This window comes from Vespula vulgaris, chromosome 8 (genome assembly GCF_905475345.1).
Source record: "Vespula vulgaris chromosome 8, iyVesVulg1.1, whole genome shotgun sequence".
Lineage (NCBI taxonomy): Eukaryota > Metazoa > Arthropoda > Insecta > Hymenoptera > Vespidae > Vespula > Vespula vulgaris.
In genome coordinates this window covers 6,186,095-6,200,349 of record NC_066593.1, presented here as the reverse complement: position 1 = coordinate 6,200,349, position 14,255 = coordinate 6,186,095, and the positions used below count along the sequence as shown (strand labels likewise).

The 14,255-nt window shown below is 28.8% G+C and overlaps 3 protein-coding genes across 14 annotated transcripts in view; 2 read left to right on the top strand and 1 right to left on the bottom strand.

The window, feature by feature from the left end:
- Positions 1 to 9,923, top strand: part of LOC127065910 (F-actin-monooxygenase Mical) — a 29,974-nt gene extending 20,051 nt beyond the window's left edge. For 9 of the 11 annotated variants that reach the window (XM_050998928.1, XM_050998930.1, XM_050998935.1 and 6 more), the window contains 8 exons: positions 1,844 to 5,401; positions 5,500 to 5,529; positions 5,932 to 6,076; positions 6,153 to 6,300; positions 6,375 to 6,484; positions 6,591 to 6,764; positions 6,885 to 6,999; positions 7,095 to 9,923. In XM_050998928.1, coding sequence (XP_050854885.1) covers positions 1,844 to 5,401; positions 5,500 to 5,529; positions 5,932 to 6,076; positions 6,153 to 6,300; positions 6,375 to 6,484; positions 6,591 to 6,764; positions 6,885 to 6,999; positions 7,095 to 7,191 — 4,377 coding nt within the window. In that variant the 3' untranslated portion in view covers positions 7,192 to 9,923. Of the gene's footprint in view, positions 1 to 1,843; positions 5,402 to 5,499; positions 5,615 to 5,931; positions 6,077 to 6,152; positions 6,301 to 6,374; positions 6,485 to 6,590; positions 6,765 to 6,884; positions 7,000 to 7,094 lie in introns of those variants that run through there. The other 2 variants (XM_050998934.1, XR_007782209.1) reach the window with 2 other exon arrangements.
- A 438-nt stretch (positions 9,924 to 10,361) lies between these two features.
- On the top strand, positions 10,362 to 12,360 carry LOC127065913 (26S proteasome regulatory subunit 6A-B). The gene is made up of 3 exons (XM_050998938.1): positions 10,362 to 10,537; positions 10,850 to 11,983; positions 12,068 to 12,360. The coding sequence occupies exons 1-3, from the start codon at positions 10,496 to 10,498 to the stop codon at positions 12,176 to 12,178; spliced, it is 1,287 nt and encodes a 428-aa protein (XP_050854895.1). The 5' UTR covers positions 10,362 to 10,495; the 3' UTR covers positions 12,179 to 12,360.
- A 120-nt stretch (positions 12,361 to 12,480) lies between these two features.
- Positions 12,481 to 13,738, bottom strand: LOC127065915 (RNA-binding protein 8A). Of its 2 annotated transcripts, XM_050998944.1 has the most exons (5): positions 13,561 to 13,738; positions 13,193 to 13,339; positions 12,982 to 13,119; positions 12,858 to 12,903; positions 12,481 to 12,769 (listed from the first exon to the last, which is right to left on the bottom strand). In XM_050998944.1, exons 1-5 carry the CDS (start codon positions 13,619 to 13,621, stop codon positions 12,739 to 12,741), a joined length of 423 nt encoding a protein of 140 aa, XP_050854901.1. In that variant the 5' UTR covers positions 13,622 to 13,738; the 3' UTR covers positions 12,481 to 12,738. The 2 variants fall into 2 exon arrangements, with proteins under 2 accessions (XP_050854901.1, XP_050854900.1); XM_050998943.1 differs by having other exon boundaries at positions 12,858 to 13,119; positions 13,561 to 13,732.
- Between the last annotated feature and the right edge of the window lie 517 nt (positions 13,739 to 14,255).

Below are 14,255 nucleotides of genomic sequence, written 5' to 3'. Positions count from 1 at the left end.
TAAAAAGACGACAGAAAAAACTGCCCACAATGAAAATATTTCTGATACAAATGATCAAATGTTGGACATTAAACCTAAATTATCAAATAAAGTTGATACAAAGAATATAATGAAATATTTTCAGATAACGAAAAGTAATAGTAATAATAATAACAATAATAAAAGCCAAATAAGTAATTCTGTTATGATAAATACAAAAATGAACAATGATATGAACGTTAAAAATGTTAAAGAAGAAGATAAACTTGATATTAATACTAGTGTTAAAGAATTCTCTCAAATTAATGAAGAAATTGAAATCAATGATACGGATTTCAACATTAAAGAACTCCCTCAAATTAATAAACAAACTGAAATCAGTGATGTAGACCATCTGAACCTTAAAGAATTCTCTCAAATTAATGAACAAACTGAACTTCGCGATGTAGAAGATTATCTTTTTAATGACAGTATTTTGCAATCAACAATTACAGAGAAGATAGAAAAAATACCTACCAATAATGATTCCCTCAAATCTTCTACGAATTTGTCTGAATCTGTAAATGTAGAAAGCACTTATATAGAAAATGAATCCATAGATCAGAATATACAAGAAGATGATGATTCACATGTAAATTCTGATTGTCACAGTAACAATCTTCCTGCACTTGAAAGTTTAAATAATTCAGAAACTTTGTGTGCAGAAATATCTAATAATGAAATTGATCCACTTTTAAAATTAAATAACATGAAAATATCCAATAATACAGATATGTCCAGCCATTTAAATGAAATACCAAAACGACCAGAAAGAAAATATTCAACTCATTCAAATAATAATTTATCTAAAAATAATATTCTTAACACTGAACTTCCTTACACCCCTGAAGTTCCAATGAGAAATAAAAGTTCCAAAGCAAAAATATCAATTGCAAAAGAAAGTACAATACCATCGAACATGGAAGCAAAATCTTCTAAATTAGATAATTTGATTTCACCTTCCAATAATAGAGAAACAACCGTACAATGCGGTAATTCCGACATGAAAAAAAGTAATGTCCAAGAAAATTTTAATAGAACAGAACAAATTCCTGTGTCAGTATCAAATGTACATTTGAAAGAAAAAAGTTATCCTTCCGATAACCGACCCTTGTTAAAAAGAACTTTTTTACATGATTCCACAAAGTCTGTTTGCTCCTCTAAAAGTGATAAAACTAAAAAAGATAAATGTATAATTTCATAAAGTATACTAAATAATTAGTTCTTAAGTATATAGAAGATATGAGTGAATTGTGTGTGATAAAATATAATTTTGGCATTTGACTGTGCCAAAGGACATATATTTTGCAACTTATGATAATTATTAAAGCATATTGTGAGATGTGTTAATAAAGTACATGAAAACAAGATAATACTTGGCTGATGGTGATACATATCATAAGACCTGAAGCCATTAAAAGTAAGGTAACAAATTTCTATATATGTGAATGGCGTGGTATTAAACTAATGTAAATTAACAGACATTTAAACTAATTAATTGTTTGTGCTTGTGCAATATTACTAAAACCAAAAATTTTTCTCACCAGGTTATTGATATATTTACAATTGCCACCAGCCATTACTTTATTAGAAATCTCACTGCTTAACTTTAAATAATAGTGTTTTAATACATTAAAATTAGAAATACTAAAGTTATTATACAGAAACAAATACAGGGTCATATATTGTTTTCCCTTTGTGGCTACTTTTAATAAGTACTTGTAGTTTTACTCTGTTATACTAATATGCTAAATGATTTTTAGATATTATTAATATGTGAGATATAGCTTTTTTTTATATAACACGATAATGTATTCATTTGCAGGTTGCTTCCGACGATGGATCGACAGAAGAAAGCGAAGAAAATTCGGCTACTGAAATATCTACAGATTCTGAATTTGAACACGACGGAGTTACACCAACACAGCATGAAATTCCAGAAATAACAATTAATGATGCATACGTTCGAAAGACCAGGGGTAATTACGTGGAGCCTAAGAAAGTGCAGGTGAAAAGTAAAATAATATCATCAATTAATGGGAAGTTTAAACAAGAAAAGGATTCAGAAGGTAAAGTTGACTCGGGAGATTTAAATCCTACGAAAAAAACAATACAAGAAACTAAAACTGAATCAAAATCTCCAATGCTTGGATTTAATTTCAATACAAACAATCTGTCACCATTAGTTAATCCACGAAAAGGTGACTACCTATTAAATCGCACGCATTCTACAGAGGGAATTGCATCTAAATTGTCTTTAGAACTCAAGAAAAGATATTTGTTGGGAGGACCAGCTCTTGCTGGCTCTGTTATGAAGTCTGGTTCTACTTCAAATGTAGATACAAAATTAAGAAGTCTCACAGATGCAATTTCTCAACATCAGAAACTTTTAAATCCAGCTCCTGAACCAAGTCCAACAATGCAAGCATTTTTACAAGGCACAAGCAAATTACATTTAAGTAATAGTCAACTTTCTCCATTATCACCTACTATGTTATTTTCTTCTCAATCTGTCAGACCATTATCAGTTAATCAAGTTTCTAAAATTAATCCGAACAATGATTCTTATGAACATAAAGCTGCTAGTGGAATATCAGATGCATCTAAAATACATCTTCCAGATTTGGTAACAGAAACGAGTATCTTAAAATCTAGAACTGCTCCCAATGTCAGTGAATCTATGAAAGATGTCGAGAAAAAACAAACGGAGGAAAAAATTTCTCCCAATAAAATTAATGATACCAATACAAGATCTTCGATACTAGAGAATGTTAATACCCAAACTACAGAAAAAACTCATTCTACTGGTTTAGATGAAAATATCAGTTGCCGTCCTCGTAGTCCATTACACGAAACATCAATTATTGTCCCTGAAGTACATTGGGTTAAAAATAAAGAAGAATTGAAAGAAGCCGACAGTACAGAAGACTCAGAAATCGATAGTGATTCTTTATCTTTAAGTGATGTTGAAGTAGAAGAAGACAAGGGCGAACAATTACTTACTGCAAATTTATCTCCCCCAAGACTTCAAATTCATAGTACAGATGGAGATCTTTTGTTGGACGAAGGTATTGAAAAAAATAAGGTATTGGATATCTGTTCCACTTTTGAACCAGATTCTATCGAATGCTCATTTTTCCGAGATGAACAATCAAACAATGAACAAATTGCAACACAATTAATGCAATCATCTTTAAATAACGATAAATTAATTGAAGTTTTAAATAACAAAATAGAAGAATGTGATTTACATGATAATAATAAACAAAGTATTAGCAGTTGTAGTAGTCCAGCATCAGTGGCATCTGCAATATCTAACAAACAAGATGATTCAGAGGAAAATGACGTAACTACGACAGCTGCGCTTACTGAAACAGAATTTTCAGAATGGGCTCGCGATGGTCAAGATTTAGTTTCTTACGATTTGCAAGATACTGATTTCGACATAAATCCTGAATTTGTAACTAAAAGAAAAAATTCAAATCTATTCCATGGAGGACAATCTTCTGTATTTAATACGACAATGATGAAAAGAGAAAATCCGGATGATACACAAGCGTATACTTATAGATCAGATAGAAGAACAGAACTTCCATCGAATAATACTTCGGAACTTCTTGCAAATGGGGAGAACATTGATTACATGGATACAGACAATGAATCTCTTTTAGACGACAGTCTTCAAGATGCGACTAATACAACATTACTTAAAAACAGAGGATATGTTGAATTTGTAAATATTAAAACTATTAATTCTTTGAGAAGTAACATAACCGATGCGCCAATAGCAACATTGGAATGTGAAAACGACATTTGCTCGGAGGAGGAAATCGTTAATAATGAAAATATCATTGAAATCAATCCTGTAACTATGGATGATGTCATGAATAAATTAAATGGTGCTACGAATTCTACGGATAGTAAACTTCAAGAAAGTTCAATTTCCATTGATGCAGAATCAAGGACTGTTCAAGAAGCACAAACTATCTCAGAAGCAATTAACAATGATTCATTGCAATCTATGGATGAAGATAGTTTATTAATAGTTGAACCTGCTGAAGATACAACTACCAGTGAAGTCATTACAATACTTGCTAGTCCTGTTAATCCACAAAAATCTATTGTGCCTAAAGAAGAGGTACATGAACAAATACAACAAGGAAAAACACTTGCAGATTCGAGTAATCCGGATTATTTGGAATATGTAAAGCGTCTTCAATCAAGAATTGCAGAATTTAGTAATGCCAAAGATTCGATAGATGTCCGAAAATCCAAAAGAAAGAATTCTAAAAACTTGGCGCAAACTCGGACAGCGGAATTAATAGCAGAAGAGATTAGAAATCAAGAGTCATTCAATAATAATAATCTCAATTCTCCTGCCACTTCTCGTAAATTAGAAGAAATTACAAGAGAAAGATCTAAGCAAAAAAATGTTATCGAAGATTTGTTAATGGATAAATTGGTTGCACATAAACAAAAATCTGCAGAAAAGAAAGCCAGAAGAGCAGCAAGAGCTTCTTCTTTTAGTTCTGTACTATCTCCAGTGAAACTACCTACCATAGCTGCTGCAGCTAATAATACATCTGCAACTAAATTCGTACCAACATCTTTAGAAACGCAAATTAGTAATAGTCATAATATGACATTTGCTGATGCCAAAAAAATATTGCAGACAGAACAGTCATTGCCTGTTGATTCTAATATATCATCTCAAAAAGCAGAAAACAATGAAAGTACTTCTTATAAAAAAAGCACAAATCAAACAGAACAATCTGAAAATTTGGCATCTCCAAAATCGCATAATGAAATGGACAAGGATTTCAAAACTCCTATTGCTCCACCTAGATGCAAACATGAAGAGGCCAAAAGAACAACTGAAAAGGCACGACAAGATGCGAGAGAAAGAGCTAGGTTGAAGAGTGATGAAGATCTAGGATTAAGTCCAGAGGATAAAATCAAGGAATTAAAAATGAAGTTCGCACGTCGGCAACATTCGGTCGAAGAGAGAAGAAAAACAGAAGATATAGCATCACCAGAAGTTAAAAGCAGATCTTTTAGTTTCACTATAAGTAAGCCAGGATCCAAGCTTCAAACGAGTAAAAGTACAGATAATATGAAAGCAATAACTAAAAAAATGAATCTTAAAGATGTATCAACCATAAGTGCAAAATCAATGGACGAATTATCAAAAGCAACTAATGCGCCCAATTCTGATAATGTAACTGGTGGAATGAAAGGAGAAACGAAAAAAGCAAAGGATCCAGAAAGACGAAAAAGTATTATTCAAGCAGTCTCTGACTTCTTCTTCAAGAAGGAAACGTCGGTCTCTCCGCAAAAGGACAAGCTATCGATGTTCCGCCTTACGTCAAAATCTAAGGGCAAAGTAAGTGAAGGCAAATTTTCATGCCACATTTCCTTGAACGTGGTGCGCACGTTTTTTTTTTTATCCATTTCTAACTGGTTCGTCTTAAAATGTTTCAGTTATATAAATCGTATTCGGATGGGTCAGATGTAAGCAACTAAGTCATTGATATTAACTTTTGCCATATTAGTTTACTTGTGCCAGTATTTGTATTAGCTATTGCATATCATGCAGGTACCACGATTTTATTTTCGTTTGCTGTATACTTTTCTGAATGCTTAACAAATTTTATATGTACGCCATATCCAATTGTAGTTTCTAGTAAATGTTGTGCCTTTGCACTGTAGTAATGATTTTTTTTAGCAAATGACAGTAGTTGTATTAGGGTTTTATTTGAAACATTCATGCTTTTTTTAGAGAGTGATTTTATTTCAGTATCTGCTTTTAAACAATGTACATAGTGTGTATTGAATATACCCTGACTTTTATATGGAATTAATATCAAGATCTTATCAAATTCAAATAAAAATCATTTCTATACATTTTTTCAGATTGATAAAGTGGATTCTACAAAATTAAAGGCAAGGCCCAAGAGTGTTTGTGAAAGTATGCTTATAGGAAACTACCTCAATGAAAATCCTCCAGATATCCCTCCACCACCCCAAGATTACATCAATGTTACAACACATATTTCAGGTAATAATCATAAATATTAAAATATTGCGATATCGTGATATATTAGAATATAAAAATAAATTTTTTTTTATATCAGATGATAGTTTATCAGAAGATGATACAAAGACTGCAGCTTTGTCTACATCTCAAGTACAAAAGGCTACTGCTACAGAAGGATCTTGTAATAGCATTTCACGTAAAACAAAAACAATGAGAAAATTAACGCGGCAAGCACAATTGAAACGGTATGTAAACGGAAAAATATTTAAGAGATTTCATGTTATCAAAAAGAAAAAAAGTAACAGTGCTTGATTTGTAGACTGAGGATGGCACAGGAAATACAAAGAAAATTAGAAGAAACAGAAGTAAAGCAAAGAGAATTAGAAAGTAGGGGTGTTAGTGTTGAAAAAGCACTTCGTGGAGAAGGAGGTATGTAATTATTTATTATATAATTTTCAAATATTTGGGAAAAAGTTGGTGAACACACATACATGTGATATTAATTCAAGATCTTTTAATGATATGATGTGTTTAGATTGTTCAGATAGAGAAGAAGCAGATTTATTAAGGGAATGGTTTGATTTGATGAAAGAACGTACAGAATTACGTAGATATGAAAAAGAACTTCTAGTACGTGCACAAGAAGTACAACTGGAAGATCGTCATGAAAGATTACAACAAGAGTTACGCGAACGTTTAGCTGATGATGGTAAATATTTATAATGATTCTTTTAGTTTTCTATAACAAATAATATATTAATAAAACATTTAGTATTTAATTAGGATTATATTTTCGTATTGTATGAAATTTATGTCTGTGTTCTGTTAGATGAAAAGAAGACGAGTGCTGATGTTGAAAAGGAAGGAGAAATATTGACCGAAATGTTAGAGATTGTTGAAAAACGGGATACACTTATAGCTCTTTTAGAAGAAGAACGACAAAGGTATTGTAAATTGTATTCCATTGTGGTCGAGTTTGTAATATATTTTATGTAAATGTTTATTGAAACATTATATATATACATATTTTTTTCTCCAGGTATCAGGATGAAGATCGTGATCTTGAAGCTCAGATGTTGGCTAAAGGCCTCAGATTAATACCAATGAAAAAAGTGGGCTCTAAGTATTCAGTTTAATGTAGGAATTGCACTCTGTATACAGATTCCGCTTTACTTTTTTTTTATAAGTCTAATTGAGAAATGTATTATAAAATTGTAGGTAACTTATAAATATGGACAGTCAAATCAAATATTATTTTATTTTTGCTTCAATGTTTTTCATTATAAATTCAATGCAGATAGTCTTCAAACGCATTACATATTCGTTAAGTATTCATAAAATATAGTATTTTACACTAATGATACGCTTAATATGCAGTTAGTGCATAATGAGATCAAGTTATAAGAATTTTTTAAGATTAAGATTTGGCTCAGTCTTCTCTTCTTCGATAAAAAAAAGAAAATGTTGTATGTTATACAAATAATACACAAGTGCAATGAAATATAAAAGATTCCCATTACAAATATATTTAATACAATTCGGCACACTTGAAATTAGAATTTTCAAGCGCTACTTAATGAAAAAAATCATAATATACACATTAATATACTCAGAAATGTGTATGTATGAACATAAACAGAAAGCTCTGTATACAGTCTCAGGGCATACTTCATAGAAAACGAAGTTTGGTGTATACATAAAATATCTTTGAATAATTCATTATAAAAATATCTTATTCTTTTATCAAAAATGATTGGAATATATCAGTCACAGACATATATTTAATAATTATAAGCAAGTAACAAATAACATATTTTTCAAGAAATATATGAGAAAATTAGTAGCAATTATACAACACAGATTGGTTGTGCTACAATTCGTAAATGTCACGACTTAATAAAATCAATTAATTTCACATGAGCAATATGTATAATAATAAATTAAAATTATATTAACTTTGTGTGTTCAAAGGCCTAATTATAAAAGAATGTGAATGACAGATAATTACTTAATTTATAACTTTCAATTTTAATTATTTATTTGCAAAATTTATTATATTTACATGTGTAAAGTAAATATTGTGAAAGAAAAAATACTTTGATAATTATTTTTCAAAAAAATATTTGATATTTATATGAATTCTGTCGAAACACAATGATTAAAGTGCAGCTTTTCTGTGTGTATGAATGCATTGTGTGTGGCGTGTGTGTATTCTGTATTAAATCTAATCGAGAACATAATATTTCTATGTTTTTAAGTCAGACAACAATAGTTGTTTCAATCATAGACGTTCTATTCATTCTGTAACAAACATTACTGAGACATTATTACAAATATGATCTTCTTGGTATGGAATAATTCTTAATTAATATATGTGTCTTATTAAGTCTTATTAAAGACCGAATTTGAGTACATATATTATAAAACAATGAACATGAAAAAATTTTAGAATCATGTGGAAAAAGATTTTTCAAATGTAATTATTGTTCGTAAATTAATATTTTATAAATAATTATATTGACATACATCGAACAAAGCGCTGCCAGTTTTTGTTAGTAAATACTACTACATCTAGATTTTCGGATAATAGTTTAATGTGGACTATTTCAAAGGGTTGACTTTTACTTAAAAGAAGCATGAAATTAAAAAAAAAACGAATAATACTATTGTCTTTAATATAGTCATTTAAGTACAAGCATCGCCTGATAGTAAAGTATTGATAAATAAAACATCTATATATTGGAGGGTATATTACAAAACAAAAAAAGATTGTGATCATAGTACTTATAATACTCATGTATTATACATTTCTCATGTCATTAAGTAAATTAAATGAAAAACGCATTGTATATACATAGAGATCAATTATTCAAAAACATTCTATTATAATTATCTAGAAAGAAAAAAAAAATTTTTTTTTTTAGTATATGTATATTGGAATATGATGAAAATTTCGAGTTCACATTGAAAAATATGTAGATTTAATTTTATGGAATTTTCATTTATTATTATCATGACAAAAATAAATTGCTACTTTAACATGAAGTGCATAAGTGCTATGAAAAAAACAGAACGATTTTTACAATAGTGCAGGTGCTTTATAAACAATTGTATGGTTTTTACCATTAATTTGAATTAAGTAGAAATTTGTAAACTATGAATTTTTGCTTTTTGCAGAAAAGTATTTTATATCCACTTTACTTTTGGTAACATTGATATAATCGGACAATTATTTCATATAGTATTTTATCTTTAATTATCATTTCTTATGAAATCAATTTAAATGTAATTAATTTATCTTATACCACTTATATTATATTATGTAAAAATCGCTTTAGGATGGAAATCTATAGTAATTTTACTGAACAGGTGTGCCTAAAAGATGGAATTGTGAAAAAATGAATTTTAGCAATGAATTTAGATATTTTAATCATTTTACTTAGAAAGATAACTTTACTGAACTATGGCTCTGTAAAATAAATAAATCTAGTCCTTTATCAGGAATATTTAACAATGAAGTTCTCATAATGTTTTTAAAATACCACAAATATAACGTACAATACATTAACTATATAATGTACAAAAATCAAATACTGCTCCATGTATTGTACTACATTTATTTTTGCTTTATGGTACATCATAGAAATTTATGTATCATAAATTGCATTTTTTTATTGGTAAAAATCAAATTATTTACATGCTACAATTAATACAACACACACGTGCACACACAAGGTACACTCACATATTTTGATTATTTATAATGCAATATATAATATAGATCAATTTAAAAAACCATCTTGTGCCAGATGAACCTTTTAACTGTATTGCCTAAATTATACTAATTTTAATAAATGCTTTGATATTATGGTCATGTTATCTTCAAACATGGTACTACTCTTTACATATTAATTAAAAATGTAATTGATTTGTATTTTTTAATGCATTCAATTTATCTGATTTGTTTTGCTTTACTGCATTTTTGGTTTTAGATTTGACATACATATATAATGAATCATTTATCACATTTATAAGTAGTATATTTTTTATTCGTTTGTTATTATTTTGTTTATTATACATTTCATATTCGCAAAATAAATTTCTTTAAAATCGTGTAATAATAAATATATTAATAAATAGGTTAAATTAATGAAACTATAAAATAGTCCTTGTGCATATAACAATTTTTATGAACTTATTATGCGTCGGTATTGACGAAGTCTCATTTTATCGATAGATGATTAATATCTTTCAATTCTCACCGTATGGTGGTGTATTGTTCCTTAAAAATTTATCATACGTCTTGTCTCCATCTTAGTTAAAAATAGTTCGAGAGCATTACTAGAGTTAAAAGTTAGATTTTAACCAGAAAAGAAGTATTTAAATACATTAAAATTGTTCTAAATTATAAAAGTTTAATAATATACATATTGAGCATAAATGGCTACTCTAGAAGATAAATCTATTTGGGAAGACGGAGAGGTAAAATAAATAAAATTTTTGATTAAAGGTTATGAATGATTGCATGACAAGCATATCTAAACGAATAAAGAGTATTATGTACTATACAATATTATTTGTAATAAACAGAAAACATGATAAATTGAATATAACGTGTTAACTGTATAATTAATATATTTATTATACTAAATATTTCTGATTATCAATCAAGGAATTTTTGTTTTAATCTTTATTGTCTATATAGACTAAACTATATGTATATTAAATACTATATATATTTAATCCTTATTGAAATAAATGTTATTGTAATGTAATTTGATATCTAATTTTTAGGAAATTTTGGGTGAAGATGTATTACGGATGTCTACTGATGAAATAGTATCAAGAACCAGGTTATTGGATAATGAAATTAAAATAATGAAAAGTGAAGTTATGCGAATTTCACATGAACTACAAGCACAAAATGATAAAATCAAGGAAAACACAGAAAAGATAAAAGTTAACAAAACATTACCATATTTAGTTTCTAATGTTATTGAATTACTGGATGTAGATCCACAAGATATGGGAGAAGAAGATGGTGCTGTTGTTGATTTAGATGCTCAAAGAAAAGGCAAATGTGCTGTTATAAAAACATCAACTCGTCAAACATATTTTCTTCCAGTAATAGGCTTGGTAGATGCAGAATCTTTAAAACCTGGAGATTTGGTAGGAGTTAATAAAGATAGTTATCTTGTTCTTGAAACATTACCCGCTGAATATGATGCTCGAGTTAAAGCAATGGAGGTTGATGAAAGACCAACTGAACAGTATTCTGATATTGGAGGATTAGATAATCAAATTCAAGAATTGATAGAAGCTGTAGTTTTACCAATGGTTCATAAAAAGAAGTTTGAAAATCTGGGAATACAACCACCAAAAGGTGTACTCTTATATGGTCCACCAGGAACAGGAAAAACTTTGTTAGCCAGAGCATGTGCAGCACAAACTAAATCAACATTTTTAAAATTAGCTGGACCACAGCTTGTGCAAATGTTCATTGGTGATGGTGCGAAATTGGTTAGAGATGCATTTTCTTTAGCTAAAGAGAAAGCACCAGCAATTATATTCATAGATGAATTGGATGCTATTGGTACCAAGAGATTTGATTCAGAAAAAGCTGGTGACAGGGAAGTACAACGTACTATGTTGGAACTTCTCAATCAGTTAGATGGATTCAGTTCAACAGCTGACATAAAAGTAATAGCTGCTACAAATAGAGTAGATATTTTAGATCCTGCTCTATTGAGATCAGGGCGTTTGGATAGAAAAATCGAATTTCCCCATCCTAATGAAGAGGCTAGAGCACGAATTATGCAAATTCATTCACGTAAAATGAATATGTCTCCAGATGTTAATTTTGAAGAGTTGTCTAGATCAACTGATGATTTTAATGGAGCACAATGTAAAGCTGTGTGTGTTGAAGCAGTATGTAACAGCTTTATATCTTCTGCCTTATAACATTTCATGTTATATTACTCACTACAGTCTAATGTTCGTTCTTATTTATAGGGCATGATTGCTTTAAGACGTAATGCAACTGCAGTTACTCACGAAGACTTGATGGAAGCAATTAATGAAGTTCAAGCAAAGAAGAAAGCAAATCTTAATTATTATGCTTAATTCTATTTTATATTCTTATTTATCAACATATTTTGTACAACAAATAGAAAAGAAGGTTGCATATCTTATGTTATTTATAAATGGAAATTGAATTACATGCTTGTGCAATAAGCAAATGCATCTACAGTACACTGAAACATGTACCTAACATAAGAATTAATAAAGGACTAATTCTTACTTTATGCAAGATTACATTAAACGATGGAACAACAAACGAAAAGTATTTTTTTGATATATTTCTAAAAAATTGGATGTTTTATTGATACGATAATTTAAAGATATATAAAATCAAAAAGGAAACATAAGCCCGTTAAGCATTTTATTTATATGATGAATACAAGTATAAATTTAATTAATAAAATAAAATTAAATGTTATTGTGCCATTTGAAAAATAAGAGAAACATTTTCTGATCAAAATTAGTGGTCAATCATCATTTTCCACATTAATATTGTTACTCTTAAATTATATATTGATTACTTTTAAAAATGCAAATAGTAGAAGTTATTTTTTTATATCATCATATCATATATGTATGTATATGTATACTCGTATTTATTTTCACCGTCTTCTATGGCTCCTTTTCCTAATTCTGTAAGCAGACAAGCATGTAAGATACAAATAATATAAATAAAATACATGTAATAATAAATAAATTAATGTAAAAAGATATAACTTACTTTTTAGGTCCTTTAACAAAACACCAATCAACAGAAATTGGTTGACCTAAAATGTCAGTACCATTTAATGCCTCTTTTGCAGCTTGTGCTTCTTTGAATGTTTCATATTCTACTAAAGCATAACCTTTCAAAAAACCTGTTCTTCTGTCTAAATTTAAATGTAGATTTTTTATTTGTCCAAATTCAGAAAATTTATCTTGTATATCGTCTTCTTGAGCTTCTTCATGCACTGAATTAATAAACAAAATCCATCCTTCCACAGCTAGAAATTTTAAAAAGGATTCTTAGTGCTACATACAAACATTATAAATTCATTCATAAATAATTTGAATTACATCTTTGTGGGCCAGGTTCATCATCATCTTCTTCTACAACGTGCATAGATTCATAATGACCCACATCATCTCTTGTTGATACCAATTCAGCTCCATGTCCTCTTCCTTTTCTTCTCTTTGCCTTTTCCTTTAATCGAGCAATTCCTTCTGTAAAATATAAATATTATTATTGGAAAGGAATTTTATTATATTTTTATTTTATATTACTTATTTATCATAATATACTTTTTTTTTAAGTAAAAAAAAAAAAACAATTGAAAATAGTATTTGAAAAGATAAAATATTTGGAGGCAATAAATATAGGTTAGGTGTTTTGGCGGTTTTTTCTTTTTCATATAAATAAATAAATATATCATAATATAACTTACGATCTCCTTCATCGTCAACTTCGAAATCTTCTGCGTTATCAATATCTAAAACATCCACCATTTTGAAGAATGATAGCAGTAATAACTTATTTTAACCACGCAAACCGTTTAACGAGCACTTCACTTCGAATAAATTGACCAAGAGAAGTAAACTTAAACTGAAAAATAAAATCAACTAAAACTTTTTTATTATACTTTCTGTTTGTAGGTGCGCTACAGTCGTTTTTCTTGTATCGTTAGAAACCTCTTTTGGGCTCATATATGTACGGTCCTGTGCATCAGTTTGTTCTAATAAATTTATTAAATTTGCAAAAAAGTATTAAATAAAGGATAAATAAATTTTTTTGTCAAATAAAACAATACAATTTTTAGTAATAAATAATTATTAATCGAATACCAAAAATTCAGGGGTGTACTTACAAAAACCTAAAGGATTATCAAAGTTTCATAAAACAACCGCTAGATACCGTAAGTGTGAACGATACTAGCGCTACTGTAGCTAATTAAAGAATGATTTCGATCGTATTCGAATTGAACATTTGATTGATTTTATATTCTTTCAATATATTACATTCCCACATAAAACATATATGTTTTTCATTATAAGTTTATTATACTCTTTCTATGAAAGTGCGATTTCTTACTATACAAAAAATTATACACTTATTTCAAGTCGTACAAAACCAAGATGTGAA

Coding starts and splice junctions, on each gene's coding strand:
- LOC127065913 (XM_050998938.1), top strand. CDS start 10,496: ATGGCTACTCTAGAAGATAAATCTATTTGGGAAGACGGAGAG. Junction 10,538..10,849: donor CTATTTGGGAAGACGGAGAG/GTAAAATAAATA, acceptor TCTAATTTTTAG/GAAATTTTGGGTGAAGATGT. Junction 11,984..12,067: donor AAGCTGTGTGTGTTGAAGCA/GTATGTAACAGC, acceptor TCTTATTTATAG/GGCATGATTGCTTTAAGACG.
- LOC127065915 (XM_050998943.1), bottom strand. CDS start 13,621: ATGGTGGATGTTTTAGATATTGATAACGCAGAAGATTTCGAAGTTGAC. Junction 13,340..13,560: donor AGTTGACGATGAAGGAGATC/GTAAGTTATATT, acceptor TATATTTTACAG/AAGGAATTGCTCGATTAAAG. Junction 12,770..12,857: donor TTTGTTAAAGGACCTAAAAA/GTAAGTTATATC, acceptor GTCTGCTTACAG/AATTAGGAAAAGGAGCCATA.